The sequence below is a fragment of the Aedes albopictus genome, chromosome 2 (genome assembly GCF_035046485.1).
Source record: "Aedes albopictus strain Foshan chromosome 2, AalbF5, whole genome shotgun sequence".
NCBI lineage: Eukaryota > Metazoa > Arthropoda > Insecta > Diptera > Culicidae > Aedes > Aedes albopictus.
Genome location: NC_085137.1, coordinates 399,947,856 through 399,972,190, shown reverse-complemented (window position 1 = coordinate 399,972,190; position 24,335 = coordinate 399,947,856). Strand labels below are relative to the sequence as shown.

At 43.6% G+C, this 24,335-nt stretch overlaps 3 protein-coding genes and 1 long non-coding RNA gene across 4 annotated transcripts; 1 reads left to right on the top strand and 3 right to left on the bottom strand.

Annotated features, from left to right (window-relative positions):
* Positions 1 to 2,137: 2,137 nt before the first annotated feature.
* Positions 2,138 to 5,645, bottom strand: LOC134288429 (uncharacterized). Its single transcript, XR_009997950.1, has 3 exons — positions 4,875 to 5,645; positions 4,720 to 4,817; positions 2,138 to 4,449 (listed from the first exon to the last, which is right to left on the bottom strand). It is a non-coding gene; the product is annotated as an uncharacterized LOC134288429 (long non-coding RNA).
* On the top strand, positions 5,643 to 11,826 carry LOC109405153 (uncharacterized). Its single transcript, XM_029879357.2, has 4 exons — positions 5,643 to 5,771; positions 10,633 to 10,742; positions 10,803 to 10,897; positions 10,973 to 11,826. The coding sequence occupies exons 2-4, from the start codon at positions 10,696 to 10,698 to the stop codon at positions 11,803 to 11,805; spliced, it is 975 nt and encodes a 324-aa protein (XP_029735217.1). The 5' UTR covers positions 5,643 to 5,771; positions 10,633 to 10,695; the 3' UTR covers positions 11,806 to 11,826.
* Positions 5,697 to 9,763, bottom strand: LOC134286835 (uncharacterized protein K02A2.6-like). Its single transcript, XM_062848521.1, has 3 exons — positions 9,425 to 9,763; positions 5,764 to 9,351; positions 5,697 to 5,705 (listed from the first exon to the last, which is right to left on the bottom strand). The coding sequence occupies exons 1-3, from the start codon at positions 9,761 to 9,763 to the stop codon at positions 5,697 to 5,699; spliced, it is 3,936 nt and encodes a 1,311-aa protein (XP_062704505.1).
* On the bottom strand, positions 11,815 to 12,854 carry LOC109408011 (copper chaperone for superoxide dismutase). The gene is made up of 3 exons (XM_019681225.3): positions 12,680 to 12,854; positions 12,434 to 12,623; positions 11,815 to 12,371 (listed from the first exon to the last, which is right to left on the bottom strand). The coding sequence occupies exons 1-3, from the start codon at positions 12,746 to 12,748 to the stop codon at positions 11,896 to 11,898; spliced, it is 735 nt and encodes a 244-aa protein (XP_019536770.3). The 5' UTR covers positions 12,749 to 12,854; the 3' UTR covers positions 11,815 to 11,895.
* Positions 12,855 to 24,335: the final 11,481 nt, after the last annotated feature.

Below are 24,335 nucleotides of genomic sequence, written 5' to 3'. Positions count from 1 at the left end.
ATGTCATTCCAGTGACTTTCCAATGGAAACGTCATTTTAAGCCGCCGATATTTTGAAATGCCCGTTATATGCAGTATGGAGTAACAATAACAAAGCATCCGCTGCAATATTAGCTGGAAAGCGGAATCGCGGGGTAAATTTTTCGGATGCAGGAGGAAATTGAAAATGATGAACTACCTAGATTGTTATTTTACCCAACGCTAGTATCCAAGATCTTCGATTTGGTACCTACTCCATATGATCGTTCCACACCATTTCAAGCATAATTTTTCAAATCGACGTATCTAACTTTTTCACTGATCTGAGTAAATTCATGGTCAATGTTGACGATCATTTCACTAAAATAGTTTTTTATAAAAAGACTTTTCATAAGTTTTTTCATGCTTAACATCACCAGGGATATTGCACGCACTAGGTAAGGAACAAAACCTACTCATTCCATATCATTTTCACAATGAATTTTGACAAAAATACACATACACCGGGTTGGTTCGAGATACGTCATGCCAGATACGTCGCTTTTGTATGGTGCCAGTTTGGTGTATCTGTTACTTTTGATTTTGGCTAGATACGTCGTTTGGTTTTCTCATATATCAAAACGGTGTATCTATCAGTAAAGTTGTAAACATCAAAATAGTTAGATACGTCGTTTCGAAAAATATGTTTAGTTAAACAAATTAAGCAATAAATCATCAAACAGTGATGTGGATTCTTCAATTTGCTTTATGAATCATGCATGCAGCAGTAAACCCGGATTTGTTTACATTCTCGAGTTACGTCGGATTGAAAAGTTATGCTTGATTTGATGGTGTTCGAATGTGTCTTTCATTGTACAAAGTTGGAGTGCCACATTGCAGAAAAGGCGTTGATTTAATGTTTGTATATCCAGAATCGCCTTCAAATAAATAATCGCCCTGTTAGAGTTGCATTTCGATAGTGAGTTTTTGAAAATGTGTTGGTCGTGAGATGCTCCACAGTCCAGACCATTTTTCGAATACATATGTTTAAAATTTTGAACTGTGTACATTCAATGAAAGCTACAGCAATGTTCAAGTTCAACTAGAAACTGAAATCTCCTAATAGAAACAGTTTATTCGACTTTTATTCCATTCGTTGGTGTTTTTAATACAATATTTTAAAAATGTTTAGGTGCCGTTCACAAATTACGTAACGCTCTAAAGGAAAGGAAAATATGATTTTAATATAAAAATGCGTTAATACGATGCACGCTGTCTTGTACTAAAATATAAAACGGAACGTTTTTTTTGCAGTGCTGAAAATGTAATTGCGACCTACTAGATTCAATGTCATCGAATATCTTTGAAAAGGGCAATTAACATTCATCATGAAAAATGGGATTACATGTGCCCTGTAAAAATCGAGTTTTGCAACGAGTTGCAAAACATTTTTGCAATAAAAAACAAGCTGTACTATAACCGCGACAATTTGGCATTATGATTCATAATACAACCGAAGTCACGATAATTACACTAGTTTACAGCATTTTTGAACTCGGTAAGCTGATGATCATTTTTGGTGTAGAAACATGCCCTGAGTTCGAAAACGTGAAGGAAAAAAATTACAGTAGAGCTGAAATTTTTTCGACTTTCCATTCAAGGTTGATGATTTGAAATCGAATTTTGTTCTATTTTTAAGCAAAGTCGCTCACTTCACACATCTCATTCTCCGTAATCAATGCTCCGATTGAGCTGAATGTTTTACTGTAACCCGCCTACATATGATATGTCAAATTAACGTTGAGAAAGAATTTTTAGATTGTTTTCTTCTTATTAAAAAAATAATAATTTCTTCATATATTTTTGGAAATTTTGCTAAAATTTAAGGAGATCGTCCCTAAAACTCGCCAATATCTTGAATTTCATCAATCTGACGCAAAACCTGCATTCGGGTGATCGAATGGTATTGTATTCAGCTTTTAATTTATGGAAAAAAGATTTGAAATTGATTGAACAAAACGCAAGATATTTGAATTTTAGTAAATTCCACATTTTAAAAAATTGTAAAACTCAATATTGAGCTAAATCTCAAAAACTGCTACTTAAAATTTTTTGAAGCGCGGTTTCGAAATCAGCATTAAATTTTACTTCAAAAATTTTGGTTGTTGACCAGAAGTTCACGACTTTCGTTTTATTTTGTAAACTAGTGTTATGAATCATATTGCAATTGTTTGGTAAAGTACGAAAAACTAGTCCGTCGTGATACGGCAAGTGTAAATCAAATTTCATAGTGCCGAATTGCAAAAAGATATTTAAAATCCACTTGCGTCATTTTTAGATAGGCGATCCACGTATCCACGGAACTTACGTATTTTCGGCAGTTTTGTTCTCTTTGTCATGGGAGGTTTTTTGAAGCCTATTGAACTCGAAGTTGGCCTGAAATCCTTCCAAAGTAAGCTGAATGATATTGGCATGTTTCAGGCATTTTGGCCGACAAAAACCCCCCACGACAAAAATAACAAACCTGCCGATAATATCCAACGTCACCTTATATGGTATTCCAAATAAAACATGTTTAGAAGTACACCACGAATAATACTTTTTATATTTAGAATTGAGTCAAAATGTTGAATATTCGAAGGCCTAAACGTGGTTAGAACTAAGTTTTTGTATGAAATCAGTGTATAAAAACTTATTAGAAGATTTTTTTAGTGTCATCCTAATTTGGTTTGTAAAAAAACATCTCTTGAACCATAAGAGACAAATATATGTTTATTATGATGTGAAATTATGGAAGGACCGTATTAAAATAAATAGAAACTTCAATGCAAATGTACTTTCGACTTCCAAATCAGGATGACAAATTTCCAAAACTATCAACACGGAGCCTTTTTGAAGGTTGGTTGTCCAAAAAACTGATGTTGAATATTTTATATTGACGACGTGCCGACTATAGATTATCATTTTCTTTATCATCGCCTCCATCCGTATCCAAACATGTTTTATTAAAAATATTTTCTGCTGTTTCAAAAATGCATCCATGAAGCAGGTGAAGAAACCCAAACTCTGCAATTTGCGGCTTAAGCCTGGCTTAGCGCTGCTAAGCCACCTCAGAGCACCGCTTAAAATAAGCCATACTTAACGTAAACCGTAGCTTTATTAAACCGGGTTTAGTGGTTAAGCCGAGGTGAAGAAATCAAAAAAAAGTTAAGCCCGGCTTAAAATTTTGCTAAGCCTGGTTTAAAATTTAAGCCCGGGTGAAGAAATCGGCCCTTAGTCAATAAGTGAACGTTTCAAGAGAAACATCAAATACACGATAGCTCGTAACAACATTCCGCGTAGTCTTTTCTTTTGCGATTGTGTAATCGTTCTTCATTTCGGTGGTCGGCCAACAATTTTTTCATCGTGTTGTACAAAATACAACAGCGCGATCGCTCGAGAGTTAAAGGAATATTTGTAAGATCTCCGAAAAAAACCCCATGAATGAATGATTGAAGAAACTCTAGCAGAACCATTCTTCCTCTGGCGAAATTCCAATATATTTTATTGGAAGAAGTAGTTCCGAAGGAATTACCGGATTTTTTTTTTGTAGTTGTTGCGATTAACTTTTACACGTGCTTTTACAAAGCGTCTGATTTTATTGAAAGCTAATTACAAACACGCAAAAACGGCTACGCTCAAAAATGTGTTCGGCCTGCACATTTTTAGTAAACATCCATGCCGCACATGACTGTGTTGGAAACACACATTTTTTTAAAATTGCTCGTACGCTCACATGAGCATGTATTTTGCAATAATTTCGACATGGCAACCTCACTGTGTTTATAAACCACCTTCAAATAACGAAAAATATTGATATTTTGCAAAAATGTGAGCGTACGAGCAATTTAAAAAAATGTGTGTTTCCAACACAGTCCCTGTGCGGCATGGGCGCTACTCAAAAATGAGAGCTTTTATTTTAGAGAGAACTGAATCGACTGAGTGAAAATTCTAGGTTGCTACGGGATACCACAAACCACATGACTACTTGGATTAGGAATGTAATTCAAATTCAAATGTACTACACTCAGGAAAAAATCTTCATTTGATTCATGTGCCAAACTACATGGAATTTTGCAATGGGGTTTGGCTCATGAAGAGTATGTGCAGCGTCAATGAATTATCGCCAACTGTGTTTTCCATTAAACTGATGACAATCATTCATGGAATCCATAAGTAGAATTCATACTTTTCATGGATTTTTTCAGTGGGTTGTATTGATGGTATACATCGTTTTAATGTAAGGCATTTCGCTTAAAACTTTTGTTTCCTGTATTAAAAATATTTTGAACGACATTACTTTATAATTTTAAAACGAAAAAGTTTATTTCACTGAATAATGAGGTTGGATTCAAGGATTCGGAATGTATCCGATGATTGACTGTCGCCTCCGACCCCTGAGCGTTCGCATCTTCTACGGTGTCGTTCCAAAAGCGGCCAACGTATTGAATCCCTGCAAACGAAAAAAAATGAATAAACATTATTGAAAACATGAAATATTGTTCGTGCAGTTGAAAATCGGAATTTTTGACACGCGAAAATTGATTTTTCTCCTAAACCATGTGTCGGACGTACGTCGGGCACAGTGCGCTGGATAGAGGGCCAGGTCCGCTGTCCAGCGCACTACGTCCGACGTTAGGTTTCACGTATGAATTTTGAGAAAATTCGATTGTCGGGTGCGGGGAATCTTCGGGTTTCAACCGCGACGACAATAGAAACTTACCGATTCTTGGCGCCAAAGGAGGATACTCCATCGATCTTGCAAACGATTTCGCTTGCTGTTGGTCCGGACCGTAGCTGCGAACTTCCTGCTGTTCATACCTTGAAAAAAGTAACTATAATATAGTTTTGATTATCAATATAACTAAGTAGAAATACCTGCAAATACTGTTGAAACAACGTCAGGTGATCCAAGCGCGGAAACTTTTTTCGATGGCCATCTTCGTTTTTGCAATAAGATTTGTTTGTCTAGTGGGTATAAAGCCGGCTCATACTTTGAATTAGAAGTCAAATGGTACATATGCGAGTCACAAATGTGAGCCATTCGAAGTAGTATGGCGAGTATATGGTACAAATGAAATTAATGAAATTGATAAATTGACCATGGTATGTGCAAATGCACATGCATTTAATGAAGATATTTTCCTGAGTGTATAATATTTTATGGCTGGTTGTGGTATCTGCTTAATATTTATTATGGTTTGGTAACATCTCCCTCCTAAGAGAGAACGAAGTCTTGAAGATGTCGTGGAAGCCTGATAGTTCTGGTTGGTCTCGGTACCAACGGTGTAGAACTGCTGGAAGGTCCAGGTCGGCTGACGGATTCATTTCGCTCATCACACGCAAAAACGGCTACGCTCAAAAATGTGTTTGACCTGCACATTTTTAGTAAACATCCATGCCGCACATGACTGTGTTGGAAACACACATTTTTTTTAAATTGCTCGTACGCTCACATGAGCATGTATTTTGCAATAATTTCGACATGGCAGCTCACTGGGTTTATAAACCACCTTCAAATACCGAAAAATATTGATATTTTGCAAAAATGTGAGCGTACGAGCAATTTAAAAAAATGTGTGTTTCCAACACAGTCCTTGTGCGGCATGGGCGCTACTCAAAAATGAGCGTTTTTATTTTAGAGAGCAGGAAGGTCAGGTAGCTCTTGTGCTGACAAGAACGACGAATCTTCCGCAACCATCAGTGGTGCTAACGGTTCCACGGGTGGCATTGCATTTGGTGTGATTCCAAAATCGTCCAACAAAACAAATAACGGTAGCTCAATTTCCGCTTCTTCTTGTTTTCCAGAATCGTTGCTTCGGATTTGATCGATGTGCGACCGAATCAGTCGCTTCCGTCCAGAGGGTGCGTCGAGAAGTACGTTGTAGTGTACATTCCCAATCGCCTCGATCACAACTCCGGACTGCCACCTCCAGCTGGTGTTGTTCCTGTGAACCTTCGCAAGAACAGTTGCTCCAGCAGAAAATCGTCGCGTTCGGGACGATCCGGCTGCTGCCGGTGGATGTGGAATTGAAACAGAAGGCTTGAGTAGATCCAACGTAGTCCGCATTCGTCTGCCATTCAGGATCTCGGAAGGTGATTTACCCTCGAGCAGGTTGGATGGAGTTGCTCGATACACCTGCAGAAACGTTTGGAGTGCGGCAGATGCTGGTAATCCTTCTCCCTCCTGGATTTTGCGGATTGACCTCTTGAGCGTGTCGACGAACCTTTCCGCTTGCCCGTTCGACTGGGGATGGAACGGTGCCGTGCGGAGGTGGATGATGCCCAAGTTCTCGCAGAAGGAACGGAATTCGTAGCCGGTGAACTGCGTTCCGTTGTCGGACACAATCACTTTCGGTATGCCGAATCTGGCAAAAGCCTCTTGAAGGAAACCAATCGTTGTAGAAGCAGTTGTCGATTTCGTCAGGAAAATCTCCGGCCACTTGGAAAACGAGTCGACCACAACCAGATAACTGAACCCGTTTGTCGGTCCAGCGTAGTCGACATGAATGCGCTCCCAAGGTCCTTCAGCGCTCTGCCACGGATGTGGCTCTGCTTGTGGTGGAGATTTCTGCGCATTTGCACAGCTGGAACAGTTGCGAACGTACTCACCGATGTCGTCGTCAATGTTCGGCCAGTAGATACTACCCCGAGCGATGGCCTTGACTCGCTCGATGCCGGGATGACCTCGGTGTAGTTGCTTCAGCAGCTTTTTCCGAAAGCACTCCGGAATTACCAGTCGTTCCATCATCATCACGCAGCCTTGAACTACTGACAATGACTCCCGCCGGTGGAAGAACGATTGTAGCGCCGAATCGTGAATAGATTTTCCGCTTTTCGGCCACCCAGTTTTGATGAACCGGACGAGCTGCTGCATCGATGGGTCCTCCGACGTGGCTTGCTTGACCATTTGGAACGTGATTGGCAACTGCTCGAGGTTACTGTCCAGAAGGCATTGAAGATCAGGCTCAACGTTGAGGCTTGCTACCACGAATTCTTCCTCTGGACGTTCGTGGTTACTGATGAGCCGCGATAGTACATCCGCGTACCCGAAATTGTTGGTCGATACGAACTCGATGTCGAAATCGTACCCGAGCAGTGTGAGCGCCCATCGCTTCAGCCGGTTGGCCGTGTGAATGGGAATGCCTTTCTTCGACCCGAAGACTTTCACGAGTGGCTGATGGTCAGTCTGCAGCTTGAACCTTCGTCCCAACAGCATGCGGTGGAACTTGGTGACAGCAAAGACCAGAGCGAGCGCCTCTTTTTCAATTTGCCCGTAGTTTTGCTCTGCCGACGACAGCGTCTTGGAAGCATGAGCAATTGCCTTGATTCGTCCATCTGGGAAACGATGCATGATGACCGCCCCTATGCCGGTTTTGGATGCATCACCCGCCACGATAATCTCGAGCGAAGGGTCGTAGTGGGTGAGGAGCAGGTCCGACTGCAGAATGCGCTTGATGTCGGTGAAAGCTTGCTGGCATTCGGCGCTCCAAACAAACTTTGCGTCCTTCTTCAAAAGTTGGTCTAGTGGCCTTCGAAGTTGGTGCATTTCACGGATGAATTTTCCGTAAAAGTTGACCGCCCCCAGGAATGATCGCAGAGTGGAAACATCAGTGGGACGCGGCATCGAAGATATGGCTGCTGTCTTCTCAGGATCTGGACGTAGTCCTTTCTCGTCCACTATGTGCCCCAGGTACTTGATTTCGTCCTGGTAGAAATGGCACTTTTCCAGCTTCAAGCAGAAACCGTACTCCTGTAGACGGTTAAATAGAGTGCACAGCGTCTCATAGTGCTGCTCCTTGGTCTTGCTGAACAGGATGAAATCGTCCAGGAACACTTCGACGCCTTCAATCCCAGCGATCATGGTGTGCATCAGCTGCTGGAATGCACCGGGTGCTGACTTGACACCAGGAGCCAGCCTGTTGAAATGGAAGAGGCCCCGGTGTGTGTTGATGGTGAGCAGCCGCTTTGATGCTTCATCGACTTCTACCTGAAGGTAGGCATCCGACAGGTCGATGATGCTGAACACCTTGCTTCCGGCCAACTTCGAGAAGATGTCGTCCGGTGTTGGGAGAGGAAAGTTGTGTGCTTCCAGCATTGCGTTCAGCCCGGTCGAATAGTCGGCGCAAATTCGAATTTTACCACCAGGCTTCCGAACCGCAACGATCGGTGCTGCCCAGTCGGAGTATTCTACTGGCGAGATGATACCCAACTGCTGCAGACGTTCGAGCTCCGCATCGACCAAAGGAATGGCATTGTACGGTACCGGGCGTTTGGGTCGGAAAACCGGCCTGGCATCTGGTTTCAGGTGGAGGCTGACTTGAGCTTTCTGGCAGTGCCCAAGAGTGTCCTGAAAAACTTCGGGGAACCGCATGAGGAAGTGCTTTCCAGAAAAGGAGTTAGAATTGGAATGATTCACCTGATTGACGAACGATGACAATGGCTTCGTCCACATGTCGAAGAGGTCCATCCACTCCGAGCCGAACAGGTTGAGTCCCTTGACCGACGTGACTCGGCACAGCCCAGGCTTGATGACGTCGTTGACACCTACGAGGCAGGTGAATTCCCCCAGCAGAGGAAGAGGGTCTCTGGATGCGGAGAGTGCTTCGCAGGTCGATGGCTTGAGTGATGGCGATCCAACCTTTCTCCAGGTCTCTTCACTGATGATGGTGATTGGCGACCCGCTGTCAAGCTGCAGTGTGGCTTGACGACCGTTGAGCGTAGTCGTGACGAACCGGGTGAATGTACCGGTGTGGCTTACCGTGTGGACGATGTTGGCTTGATACTTGGTCTTCTTCTGGTGCTTCTTACCCTTCTTCTGGTTGGAATTGTCACCAGCGGTCGGGCTTGATGGCTTGGAGAAACAACCGCAGTACCCTTCCTTATGTCCCACGCGGTTGCATGATTTGCAGAGGTGGCTGCTGTATGTGCACTCCTTGACGAAATGCATCTGTCCGCATTGCCAGCAGGGCGTCTTCGGGGATTTGGCTTCCGGCTTGAACGAGGGCCTCGGAGCGTCGCTCGGTCTCTTCTTCTTGCTGACGGCGTGAACTGCTGCTTTCGAGCTGGCTGGATGCTCAATCAAGCTGGTGTCCGCCTTCAGATTAACGAGCTGCTGGAACTCGTCGATGAGAGTTTGAAGAGTCACTGGTGCGTCCGGTCTCTCATGCTCCATCCGGGTGAGCAATCGCGCTCGAATGTCCGCGTGCTTGGATGCCTTCAGTCCGGTGACGAAAACCAGACATTTAAACTGATCGATGGTCAGGTTCGCAAAATCGAAGTCTTCGCACGCTCGATTGACTCGTCCGCCGTACGTGATGATGTCGTCACCCTCACTTTTTGATAGTTGAAGGCACTGGAACCGCCGGCGAAAAAGTGAGGTTTGCTCACCGAAAATTTTTTTCAGCGTGCTCACCGTGTCGTCGAACGTGACATCCCTCGGCAGCCGCGGAAGGATGTAGTAGATACCGGCTGTGAGAGGTGGTATCCAACTTTCGCAGCAGCAGACGAACTTTGGCTGCGTCGTCCAAATGGCATGCGTCGCTTTCGAAAAGGTCCGTGTAGCGTGCGAACCACTTCTCGAATGTGACGCCATTTTCTGGGTCGAAAACGAACTCGCTGATGTTCGAGGAGAGCGCTTCCAGCGTGTGTTCCGGATTCTGCTGATTCGGAGCTGCAATCCGCTGCAGAAGCTGGGTGATGTGGAAAATCGCCGTTTGGATGTCCTCGATCGGCTGTCCAGCTGGTTCTCCTCCTGCGCAAGCCATTTTGGATGATTCGGTGCTGCTGTGGGCTTCGATTTTCGTCTTTTTACTTAAAACCTCGCCGCCAAAAACTGTTGCGATTAACTTTTACACGTGCTTTTACAAAGCGTCTGATTTTATTGAAAGCTAATTACAAACTGAATCGACTGAGTGAAAATTCTAGGTTGCTACGGGATACCACAAACCACATGACTACTTGGATTAGGAATGTAATTCAAATTCAAATGTACTATAATATTTTATGGCTGGTTGTGGTATCTGCTTAATATTTATTATGGTTTGGTAACAGTAGTAATTCTTTCTGGAATTTCTTAAGAATTCTTTGGATGATTTTCTACAGGAATCCTCAGTGATATCATTAAGACAATCCTTGTTGGACTTCCTGAACAAATAATTCGAGAAATACCTACTTGATGAAGCCGTTGCAAGAATCTATTGAAATACTCTGAAGTACTTTTGAAAACATTCTCGGAGGCAACACAGTAAGAATTCCTGAACGAGTGCTTTAAAAAATACTGAGTGCCATTCTTGCATTCATCACTTAAAAGATTCTTAAAGGCAAATTATTCTTCAAGAATGATTTCTTGAAGAAAATGCAAAATCAATCTTTAGAGAAATTCCTAAAGAATTACTTGCCGAAAGAATTTTTCGACACAATTCTTAGAAAAAAAATCTTATGCTCATTGATGAACTCCGAGATGCATCCTTGCTGAAATCTCATTAATAAAGGAATACTTGGAAAAAATCCTGATGAAATGCTGATGTTCATTTTTAAATATACCTAAACGAAATCAGAATATCTGAATTTATAACACAGTCAAAAATATCGTGCAAAAGTTGTCCTATTATAGAGCAATCTTGCCACATTTCAGGACATCCTTCGCCAATTCATTTTCGACCACGAATGGAACCTGGGAAGCTCGAAAGTGCTATCCATGTTCCAGCAAGCCGGAATCGTGACTGCCACCGAATACATGCTCCGGTAAGTATTTAACCGCCAATTTGATATTTATAATCTTCTAACGATCAAATTTCCTTCCAGGTTGCGTTCCAGCGCAGCGATTCAACAGGTGATGAACGACCTTCTAGAGGTGGAGCATCGTCTGCTGGCCGATGTTGTCAGCAACGCCTATCTGGGTACGTACCTATTACTTTAATAGCAATATTTTTTCCTGTGATAATTCCCGAATTTCAATCCTACACTTTCCACAGACACACCCTACTCGACGAGCCTCCGTGAAATCCTGCAGGAAAGCTTCTCTTCAGCACTGGACGATCTTATCGGTGATCCCAATGTCATCCCTTGCAACTATCTAGAACAGCTGAAGTCTCATCTCTCGGATCCGGACATGACTCGGTTACGAACTCAACACATTGAGCTGCTGCTCGGGAAGAAGAAACTCCATGCACTGTCCGAAGCCGTTGGTCTCCAAGAACAGTGGAGAGCGAACTTTGAAGAACGGCGCAGTTCTACGTTGGGGCGAATTATGCTGGAAGTGGTTCGAGATCGAGCCAATGCCGCTGAAACGCTTTTCTCCTGGGCTAAAACGAGGAGCTTATCGTGGAAATATTATCTGGCTTTGCTGCATGTGGTGGCAGTTGCTATTGATAGTGATAGGGTGGAAATTGTGCGCTTGAAGGGCATTCTGAAAGATCTGTTCACCAAGGTGGTGGAGGTCGGAGACTTTGAGACCTTTTTAATCCTGATGGTGAGCGGCAGAGAGATTTGCATATCTAATGAAAAGGTTTTGGGAAACTACTCGGCATGGTATAAGGCAACGATTGGAGAGATGAGCTACCGGATAAAGAAGGATCAGTTCGTGCATGTGGTAGAACTGATGACCAGGCTAATCGGTTTGGAGAAGGATCCGGAAGTTCTGAAAGTTCACATCAACATTTCTGTGAACACCCCTCCGAAGTGCATGGAGCTGATTGTGAACTACAAACAACTTTGTCGGGCACAACTGGCCAAGTTGTTGAATGAGAAGACTCGAGAAGATGTAAGTATGGAATGCGAAACGTCCATTGTCATCGATGATGATTAAACACAGTGGTACACTTTAGAAGCTTTGTATAATTGTTACCTTCACAGTCCTTCAGTTACCCACATATGACCTTGTTTATTTTAAATGTTTTTAGAGCTGAGCATTCTCTCGCCGTTTGCTTCCGGCCAGAGGCTTCTCCCGTTCGTCCCAAATCGTAACTCCATCGCAAGCGCATATCTTCTTATAATTCTCGAAAATCCCAGCCGACCTCGCAATGATTCCACAGGCCAGTCTCCTGTCGTCTTCCACTGCTTCGGTTATGACCACCGATCTACCGATAAGATCACACACTGCCAGTCGGTCATTGACCAACCGGATTGTCGCCCTTCCATTCTCGTCCGATTCTATATCACTGGAATCATAAACATCACCCACCGAGGCACATCCTTCCGATATGTCGCCACACTCGTGCACGTTCAGCTTGTAAGGTCGACTCTCCTCCAGGCCATCTATTACGCCATCCACTACCGCTCCCTTCTCATTGGCCCTCAGAGCACAAAATCGAACAACACCCCGTACCTTGCTCGTTTCGTTCCCGTGGTCCACCATCGCCACCGCAGACTGACCTACAATCGTAATTTAGCCCTCTCATAATCTTAATTATAATGGCCAAATAAACCGGTCTCACCTCCGAACCCGGACAGCACCGCACGCCGGCCCGTGTCCTCGATCAGTCGTTGCACCTCAATCCAGGGTAGTGCCGTCTCCACCAGAACGCTCCCCTTGGCAACGTCGATGTCCACCGAACCGATTCCATCGAGGGCGGTTCGCACTTTGTCGGCGCATTTCGGTCCGGAGATCTGCACGGCGAACTCTATCTGCAATGAAGTGGAACTTGAATGTAACTGAATTCGCCCTACCCTTTCTCACTTACCTTTATGCTTTCTCGGTCGGTCATTTTCTGCTGTTTGAATATCAGATGCTTGAGGAAGTCGAAAAACATCAAATTGAAATGGAAATTTTATTCAACAAAATCGCGACGATCGATTGCTGAATCACTCCGATTCACTGCGCCGCAGCCGTTTTATCATTTTCGGTAAACAAAAACATTGGCATTACACCGTTCTTGTGTCGTCCCGCTCCAAGGAGAATACATTTTACTAAGGTGGCGCAGATAAACATTGCAAACCACTGGTTGTCTCTTCCATTCTTCTGGTGTTCTTATGGAACTGAAATGGTGACGTCACTATTTTAGTTGCATAAGAACACCAGAAGAGTGGAAGAGACAACCAGTGGTTTGCAATGTTTATCTGCGCCACCTTAGTAAAATGTATTCTCCTTGGTCCCGCTCCACCATGCACTGCAACTTGCACCCACTGGACCATGTTGCCAGTGAATTTGAAATTTCAAACAAAACACATTTTAGTACATTTCATTGCATCAACGAAAATTTTTGACGAAGTTGAAAGCGATTCCCACTTGATTCCAACTCTTTTGTCGCACTTAAAATTTTATTTAAATTTAATATGAAAAACTCGCAAAGAGCTGTAAGAATGTGCGTGAAAAAAAGCAAAAAAATATACCGCATTTAGTTCACCACTGGACTGCGCACTCTGTCTTCATAAGCTCGAAAACGTTAATAAAAGTGCGCGAATGCATCAAATGCAGTTGATGTCTTCGGCGCACTACGAAATTAGTCTATGGCACAACTGCTTTGATTTATGCTGAATAAGTTCTCTGAACACACCGAGTTGAAAGAAAATCGGGTTATACTTATGACACATATGTGATACAAGAATCACTGTACAATTGCGCTTGAATTGAGTGCCATACTGCGTACCATTGTACAGGAATCACACTCGTATCACATGTCTGTCCGGGGTATTAAGTACATACTGTTCCTTTGAATTCCACTAAGAATTTGCATCCTTTTGACAGATACGTATTTCGACCTCAACTGTAAGGTCGTCTTCAGTGTCTTGTACTTGACTCGACTCAAGTACAAGACACTGTCAAGTACAAGACACTGAGGACGACCTTACAGTTGAGGTCGAAATACGTATATATCTGTCAAAGGATGCAAATTCTTAGTGGAATTCAAAGGAACAGTACTTACCCCGATTTTCTTTTTACTTACAGATATTCCCGAGGATATTCCCCTAACTAGCCCCAGGTTAATCATCAACACCGAGTTGATTTGTTGCAATCGCGCACTTCTATTTACATTTTCGCACTCTTGAAAACTCGTGCGATAGTCCAGTGGCTTGTTTCTCATCCATTTCTTCCAGGAACGCTTTGCAGTTTCGCTTCAAGTGCCCTTCCTGTCCGCAAAAATAGCACGTCACACCCTTCTGACGCGTGGTTCCACTTGTCCGGAGCACTTGTTCGTCGGTACTGCTTCTTTGCTTCCGCTGCTTTTCCGCTTCATCGATGAGCTTCCTTTTTACCAACTCGAGAGTCAACTCCTCCTCGTCCCGGGCCTCCAAAGCCGTGGTCAACGGATTGAACGAATCCGGCAACCCACGCAAAATCAACGCGACCTTGAGGCACTCTCTCATTTCGAAGCCAGAGTTCTCAAGCCGGACGTACATTTTTTCGATATCCGCCAGATATCGCTCCATGTCCTCACCGCACTGGTAATTCTGGTTCGTAATCTGCTTCAACAACGTTACCTTCTGGTTACCAACGATGCCTTCTGGTGATGGTCCTTCAATGCCGCCCAAGTATCCCTCGCCGTGGTTTTACCTCGAATCAACCCGTACTGGCTTTCATCCACCGTCAATTGGATCGTGGCCAGCGCTCGTTCGTCTCCTTCAAGCCACGGGTTCGTCACAGGATTCGGGGGAGTTCCGGGGTCGACATACTTCCACATTTGCTCGCGTCGTAGCAGTGCTTGCATCGAAAAGCACCACGCTTCGTAGTTCGTGTTCGTCAGCTTCACGATCCGTGCCCACTCCATCTTCAGACAGCTTCCGGAAAACAGGGAACTTCTAACCTGAGCTGTATTTTCAGGAACGGCTTCTGCTTCTCAATCCGGCGGGTCACACGTGCTGGGCCAATAACCTGTTCGAGGACTAGCAGAGTCTGAACCAGGTTCGGGAGCAAATGAAAACACGTCTTTACTACTACAAGACTGAACGCAAAGAGAGAGATTTATTTCAATGCAACATACAAGAAGTACATAAAAGCAACCAGGTTGCTGCGATCGATTTTTATGTTAATGATTAAAATTCAAACCTATGTTGCCATTAGCAACCGCATCGTCACACATGCCATCGCCACCACGTTGATGTTGCACTAGGGTGTGCCATCTCCAACAGATATGGTTTCACTTAGAAATCCTCTACATAGAGATGAGCGGAAGTTACATACGTCGATTCGGCAACGCTGTTTGTTTTGTTTACAACAGCTGCCAACACTTGCTACAAAGCTAGATGTTCAAACTTTGTGCGTGACTTCGTTGTGGTTCAAGTTGTTTTGTTTACATTTTCTAATTATGGTAGAATTTTTTTTAAAATTTTGTTGAAATAGCGAAGCTATCGAAGAAATCTGAAATTCAATGCAAAAGTGTTACCAGCGGCGTCATGGTCGCAATTTTTTCCGCAGTCAAGTTCGCAGATCGTGAACAATCCTCGGTACTCACTTTACGTAATTTATGTTTAGTCCCTTACTGTCAGAGCTGTCAGATCAGTGTAACACGCTAAATAAAATTTACACAAAAGGCAATTTACACGGAAAAAAATACACGGTTATGAATATTTATTGGGTACCGGACTGGTCACCGAAAATTTGATCGTTTTTTTGGTACATCGAGGTCTTGAAATTAGTCTATGGTGTTACGCTAATCATATCGGCAGAAGTGAAGCAAGAAGCAGCAATGGAAGTTTTTTCGACAAGTGCAGCAACAAAAGTGTCGTCATAAGTGTCGGATCTCAGAATAAAACCTAAACGCAAGAAACGCACTTTTATACAAATCACTTTTATTTCCCGTTCTCTAACAGCGAGTCTAACAGTACTCCATCTTCTAATCCTCTACCGTTCTCACTGTCCTCCGACGGCGACGCTGGCGGCGTTCACGTTGGATTCTCTCTGATAGGGGTGATCAGTGTTGCTGCTCTTTCGCAAAGGGCGAATCCGATCCTGACATCCCCCCTCTACTTTAAACGTCGAAAACTGCGTCAGTATGGTAATCCTTGAGGTATGCTGGTTTGCGCGACATCCGCATTGATCGGCTTGTGCTCTGGTCCGCTTGTGTTTCCTGCGGTCCCGCTTCCTCTGATTCATTCGTGATGTCCATGTCCCGGAGTGGCAGCATGGCTGATTGATCCTTGAATGGAGGGTTTTCTGTCGTACTCATCGATGCTGGTAGGATTTTCAGATGTGCAACATTTCTGTTTAATACTCGACCCGAAAAATTCGATTGAACCGTTGCATCTGACCCCACAAGCTTGATTACTGTGTATTCCTCAGGCGCGAAAGTTGTCGACAGTTTATTGTCTTTAACTGTTCGTTTAACTACAACAGTATCTCCCTCTCTTATTTCTGTTACCTTAGCGTGTCGCCTGCAGTTGGCATAATCCGCATACTTATCCTTTCTCGCTCTATCTCTATCCATTACTTCCTCCTCTTCCTTGGATGAAGCCTGCTCGCCAAAACATGGCAGCTTGTCTCTCAACAGACGCTTGAACATCAAAATAGAAGGAGCCACCCCAGTTGTGGCATGTGGAGTGGAATTGTACATAAGCAGAAACGACCTAAGATCCCACATCCAGTCTGCGCTCGACGATTGCTGGCTTATTTTCAGATGTTTCAAAATCGTCTTGTTCGCTCGCTCGACTTCGCCGTTTGCTTGCGGCCAATACGGTGTTGTTTTCCGTAGAATAATACCGTATTCATCACAATATGCTCGCATTTCCTCACTTACAAACTGAGGTCCATTATCAGACCTGATAGATTCAGGAATCCCAAACCTACTAAACGTTTCGTGAAGTGCCTGAACTGTACGCCTTGCCGTTATTTGCTTCATGACAATAGCCTCAGTAAATCTACTGAAGTAGTCCACCATCACAAAAAGCGTGTGTCCCGTGGGTAGCGGACCCATGAAGTCAACCGCTATGTCGGTCCATGGCTTATCAGGCATCGTTGTACTTCTCACTGGCTCCGGTGGACCCAAGGAAGATACTAGGATGCAGTCCTTACATTTCTTCACATTCATCTCAACCTGTTTGTCCATCGCTGGCCACCAGACCTTCGTGCGAAGACGACGCTTCATTGCGGCCATTCCCGGATGCGCTTCGTGTGCCACCGCCAGCACTCGTTCACGTAACTTCGTAGGAACTACCAGTCGATTGCCTCTTAACAGAACCCCTTCTGCACTGCAAAGTTCGTCCACATAAGGTTTGTACTCCTTGAACATGCAATCCATTATACCGGACCGAAGACATTCCATTATCTGCGTAAGTTCTTCATCTTTTGTCGTTTCTTCCTTGATTTCCTGCAACGTGATCGCTTTTGGAATAGACTGTGCTACAATGCTTTGAATGCATTTTTCTCCCTTTTCATCAAAAGGTTCTGGTGGTAATTCGCAAAGCCGCGAGAAGACGTCTGCTAGATTAGCAGATCCTGGAATATACTCAACATCGTATGTGTAGTTCTGCAGCTTGAGAACCCACCTCTCGATCCGAGCGCAAGGGCGAGACTTGGGGTTGAACAGGAATTTCAGCGCTTTGCAGTCGGTTAACAACGTGAATTTTATTCCAAGCAGATATAAGCGAAACTTTTCTACGCCCCAAACAAGCGACAAAGCTTCACGCTCTGTTTGGAAGTACTTCTTTTCCAGATCCGTGAGTGCTTTGCTGGCGTAAGCAATCACACGACTTCTTCCCTGTGAATCTTCCTGTAGGAGTACAGCACCCAACCCCGTTGGACTTGCATCTGTCATTAACTTGGTTCGATCCTTGGGGTTGAAGAATCCGAGATGATGTATTTTGAAAATATCCGACTTGATGGACTGGAATACGGAGCTTTCTGTCGTAGTCCATCTGAATTGTACCCCTGATCGAAGTAAATGTCTGAGTGGTTCAGTTTTAGACGCGAGGTTTGGAATGAACTTGCCAACATAACAAATCAATCCGAGGAAACTTCGAAGTTCTGAAACATTTTGCGGCTCCCGAAATTTCTGGATGACGGACAGTCTGCTCTCAGTTGGGCGAACTCCTGCGGATGAAAGCTGATGACCCAGGAATTCCAGGCTTTCAACTCCATAGATGCACTTTTTTTCGTTAAGTAGAATATCGTATTCCGAAAAACGCTTCAGCAACGCTGCGAGTCTTCTATCATGCTCGGTCTTATTTGAGCCAAACACAATAGCGTCATCGAGGTATACAATAACTCCATCGAGACCAGCTGTTATAGTTTCCATTGTTTTCTGAAATAGCTCAGGTGCACAGCTGACCCCGAACATTAGACGTTTGTACCTACACATTTTAAGAGAAACAATTCAATAAGGTCTTATCTTTGGAAATTCAAGTTTATTCAACAAAACAAAAGAAAATCAATATGTTCTCATCTACCTGTAGAGACCATACTTGGTGATGAAAGTCGTTATGGGTCTTGATCTTTCGGACAACTCGACCTGATGGTACGCTTCCTTAATGTCCAGTTTCGAAAAGAGCACTGCGCCGGAGACCGATGACAAGAGCTCATCCACTAACGGTAAGGGATGAGTTTCACGGAGCACCGCTTGATTGGCCCGACGCATGTCAATGCACAGTCGGACTTCTCCAGAATCCTTGAGGACGGGTACTACTGGCGACACCCACGGTGACGGACCTGGAGCCCGCTCGATAATATCCAGCTCAAGAAGTGATCGCAACTTCTCTTCGATCTTTTCTTCCATCGCAATCGGTGGTCGTCTATACGCTTGTTGTACTGGTTGCACTTCTTGGTTGATAGGTATTTCAACCTTCACTCCCCGAATCTTCGGAAAGGGAATACGGCGCTTGGTTTCGATCGCTTCAATGTCATATCCAACCTTGAGAACCTGCAGATCCTTGGCGGTGCGATCACCCAACAAGCAGCGTTGACCGTTTTCGACGACATAAAACTTTGCTTCGACTTTGTTGTTTACTGCCTTAATCTCTGCTTGGAACATTCCCGCAATCTTCAATGGTTCTCCGGCTCCATACGCGATCAGCGACCTGTCAATTTTAGTTGTGGCATTCATCACCTTTACTCCAGCCTCCTTCATTTGGTCCCAGACATTCCTTGTTATAATGTTGGCATCCGCGCCAGAATCAATCGTCATCGGTATGTCAACTCCTCCAACCTTGAACGTGAAAACGTTCCGACCCATCGCGTAGAATACGAAATCTGTGCTTTGACCTTCCTCGGTTTCTTCCTGAATCGCCCGGATACGTTTGACCTTTGGTTCTGAAATACTGTCGATGGGGCGGCGTTTGAATCCCTGCCTTGCACCATAACATCTCTTCGCCCAGTGTCCTTGTTTCCCACAAGCCGCACATTTTGTTTCTTTCGCCGGGCAATCGTTGCTTCCCTGCACGTGTCCACGGCGTCCACATCCGTAGCAAGTGAAGCGATTATTCGGCTGTTGACCAAGCTGTGTACGATTCTGGTTTCCTGGAGAAATGTATGCCCTACGTTTCTGGAAAGGACGAAACGGTGGTTTTGCAACAGCGTTCACTTCGAATTCCGGCCTGCTTTGGATGTTGGGTTTCGACAATTTTTCCGATTGGTCCTGCGATTCGGCCAAACTTGTACCCAACGCGATAATCTCTTCAAGCGACCGGTCTTTCTGCAGAAGTCTTGTTCTTAACTCCTGTGACTTGCAGCCTTGTGTGATGCGGTCGGCAATCAACTCATCTGTTACACATGCGTCGTAATTGCATCTAGCAATCTGCTTCCGCAACCGCAAAACAAAATCCGCAAATCTTTCTTCCGGTTGTTGAACAATCTGATGGAAGATATGCCGCTCATACGTCTTACGGCGAAATGGCTCAAAATAGTCATCCAGGCATTTGATGGCCACATCATAGTACGGTGGGTCGACAGCCACATGAGGTACTTGATTTGTCCCAGGCAAATGCCGTAGCAGTTCTTGAAGGGCCGGACCGCCAAGGTAGGCCAACTGGGCCCGTTTGTCCCGCTGTGCCTCGATATTATGTGCCAGGAAAAAACACTCCAAGTCACTTTTCCACGTTTCCCACAAAGCTGGAAGACTGCTAGCTTCCGCTGTAACGTCAAATGGTTTAATACGACTATATGACGACATCCTGTGAAACAAATTTGATTTATCCAAAAGAATGTTTGCTTAATAACTTTTTTCTATACCTTGTGAGTTTATTTTATCCCAATGTTTTTCATGCAATATAACTAAGAAATAGCGGCTATATTATAATGCTCAAACGTAAATATACATATATATTTATAAAGAAATAAAACACCTCTTATTATGTTTAGTATCATTTATTTTTTCTTCTCAGTACCCCAATTTGTTCAGTTCATGTGTTACTATTAATATCCAATCAAAAAAACATTTAAAAATCACCAATAACGGTCTGCTCTGCTCATACGCATACACTATCAACATCCCAAGGTACTCAACCATTTTCTCTTATGATACACAACCAATTGCTCATATAGCACATAGCCAATATTCGTCGAGGTGCACAACTAAGAGCTTGTATCTCTCGTGGTACACAACCAATTGCTTTTATGGTACACAACCAGTATATCTCATGGAACATAATCGTCAATTCTTATGGTACACAACCAATAGTTCTTCTGGTACACAACCAATCTCTCATGGTACAAAACCAATTACTTTTATCACAGACAAATAGACGTCTTACTCTACTCACATTCCATCGTTTACCTTTTTAACAGATTATTCAAATATTCCGTAGTTCGCAAATCGCTCGCTCATGGCGTGACGATGAATTTTATCGTATTTTGTTTCAAGTGATACGTCTGTTTGTCTGTGCTTTTATGGTACACAACCAATATCTCTGATAGAACTCAATTACCAGCTATTATGGTACATAACCAGTATCTCGGATGGAACTCGATGAACTCTTATGGTACAAAACCAACACTCTCGTGGTTCATAACCAATTGTTTTTATAGTACACACCCAGTCTTTTGCATGGAACACAATCATTATCCTTTATAGATCACAACCCATATGAATACAATAGGATACATAGCCCAACACACAACTTTAACAAGCAATAATCCACAAAAACCCACATTCAACCATTGACGCCTTTATTTGTCAGTCATAGAAATTTTAATACTTGGCCAGGCGAAGTCTCGTTGAGTTAATAAACTTCATACGAATTCTGCCCAGCAATCAACCAATTCCATGACAGGATATTTTTTTCCACACATATACAGTCAGTGGAACATCATCAGCAATAAAATGTCAAGCAAAATGTACTCACACTACCAATGAATAACTCATTAATTTTTTTTCTGTGACTGGTACTTGAACACAATAATGAAAGAATAGCTGAAGTTAATTACTAACCTGTCGTTTTTCTCTGACTGGAATCGCTGCACAACACCAATATGGTATCACAAAAACTGTCGCAAAATAGATGAAATTCATATTAACTGCATTGGAGATCCCCCTCCACACTTTTTTTTTTATTGATATAAAACCATATTCCCCCATTAGACTCAACATGAAAAACATTGGGAACCACTCACTGTTTTCTTTTCGCTCTGTTTCACTTTTTCTTTTCTCTTCGTACTTACATTTCTTTCACGGCTGACCTAACCTCTCGTACTGCTGCGGGTCTCCGCCCTGCCAATCGGCACGCGTCTTTTTTTTCCCACTTGCCGCCGATTTCCCAAACCGATTTTACTGTCCGCAAATTCACTTTCACAATCGTCACTGCACTTGTTATTTGATCCTCGTCGCCAAGTTTGTCGGATCTCAGAATAAAACCTAAACGCAAGAAACGCACTTTTATACAAATCACTTTTATTTCCCGTTCTCTAACAGCGAGTCTAACAGTACTCCATCTTCTAATCCTCTACCGTTCTCACTGTCCTCCGACGGCGACGCTGGCGGCGTTCACGTTGGATTCTCTCTGATAGGGGTGATCAGTGTTGCTGCTCTTTCGCAAAGGGCGAATCCGATCCTGACAATAAGCATGAGCTTTTGAAAGCAGAATTACATGCAGAATTAATAAATTTTTATCTTTTTACTAAACATACATATGCCGGCAATATCTCGATATTAAAAATAAATAATTTTAATTTATTTCGTTCCGATTGCAATACCGTTCGAACGACGCCTTCCTACGAACGATAAGCATGCTCATTTGGCTCACACTTTGACAGTTCTCTCTGCACGATTGGCTCACAATGGCCGCCTCCGCAGATCTCTATAATGTAGGATTACTAGTTTCACTCTTTGCGGGACTGTGTTATAAACAGACTGTAGTTTTCAAGAGTGCAAAAACGCAAATAAAAGTGCGCGATTGCATCTAATCGACTCGGTGTCTCCAGAGCACTTATTCAGCATACATCGAAAAATTAGTGCGCCGAAGACATCAATTTGATTTGATGCAACCGCGCAGTTTTATTTACGTTTTCGCACTTATGAAGACTCAGTGCGCAGTCCAGTGGTGGACTAAATGCGGTATATTAACTTTCGCCTTCATTCAAACCCAATCTATTCACGACTACAAAGTTGTCGAATGTGTGTGAAGGCTTAATTGCCCCACACAATGCATGCGTTTGCGTGTGCGTGACAGTAGTTCAACACATTTCCCATGGGAAAACTGTCAAAAAAACGCAAACCTCGACGGAACGGACGCTATGTGTTCCAGGCTTTACGTGAGAAAAAACGAGGGAAGGGAAGGTTCATTTATTATGCCCATCCAAGCGTCCATCGTTTTTCGGGATTTCTAGACCCCCTCCCCCCTCTGTCACGCTATTTCCCTATACCTTATACACGTACTGTCACACTTTCCTAGACTCCCCCCCCCCTCCACCAAATGATGGACTTGATTTATGAACGTTCCCGAAATATACCGCATATAGTTCACCACTGGACTTGATGAGAAAAAGAAAAGTGAGGTTAAAACAGTGCGCGAAAACGAACACCAGTCGTTCACGTTTATGGTTAGGAACGGTGCGGGTGACGCGGACACGTGGGTGATTGATTCCGGCGCGTCGTCGCACATAGCGAAAAACCGTAAAGCGTTTTCGAAGTTGGACACAAGTGTTTGCCCGGTGATTTCGACCGCGAGTGGGAAAAAGGTCCGCACCGGTGGCATCGGTGATTGTACGATTGAGTGCGTAGACGGTCAAAATCAGAAAGTTTTGGTTACATTGACGGATGTTCTTTATGCTCCTACTCTAAAGGAAAATTTGATTTCGATTTCAAAACTTTCGAAGAAAAATGTTAGAACAGAATTTGATGCGTACCAGTGTCGGTTGATTTTCGGTGGTGATGTTATCGCGAGCGCTGATAATGTTGGCGGGTTGTATGTTATGAATGTGGTGAAAGAGCGTGCAATGTTGATGAAAGCCGAGGGTCTGGCTGCTCAGAAACGCCGCCGTAAGCAGCGTCGAAGAAAGATTCACAGCCAAGGGATCATCAGCAGCGAGGAGGTGACAGAAAACGCGATGATGAAGCATTCGATTTCTGGTGGTCAGAATGATGACGAATCGGAGGACATCTTTTATGATTGTGATCCAACTACGGAGACAGTTGATGTTGAGGAGGAGTGTTGGAGGTGGCACACCCTAGTGCAACATCAACGTGGTGGCGATGATGGCATGCGTGACGATGCGGTTGCTAATGGCAACATAGGTTTGAATTTTAATCGTTAACATAAAAATCGATCGCAGCAACCTGGTTGCTTTTATGTACTTCTTGTATGTTGCATTGAAATAAATCTCTCTCTTTGCGTTCAGTCTTGTAGTAGTAAAGACGTGTTTTCATTTGCTCCCGAACCTGGTTCAGACTCTGCTAGTCCTCGAACAAAATCTACCTATCGAACTGTCAAATCGGCTACCTATCGAGCACGCCAGCAAAATTATGAAAACAAAGTCTGGCGTAGAAGAAGAACAACAATTAAAATAAGTCGTCTTTGCATGTCTCTACAGTCTCTATTGAAAACTACACACTGTTCAGCACTTTTTTGACGAAAATAGAACAGCAGAACTATTTCGGTAGCTTCGGTAATCGATTTTACTGAGCCTTAGTACACCAACTGTCAAAACCGGGTGCAAAAGGTAAACAATACAGTATAGCTGTATTCAGCTGTTCTATTTTCGTCAAAAAATTACCGAACACGGTATTCTAAATTAAGTGTGTAGTGCGATAGTCCAGTGGTGAACTAAATGCGCTATAAATATACTCAATACTGTTTTTACACTACTTTTTTACGCGATTTTATTGCGCATTGCGCGGTTATAAGTGCGACGATGAAGTGCGGAGTCTCAAATAAAAGTGCGATTTTGTGTCAGATCGTTCCGGTGTCTTCACCGCACTTATTCATTAGCTCGTGATGAATAAGTGCGGTGAAGACACTGGCACGATTTGATGCAAT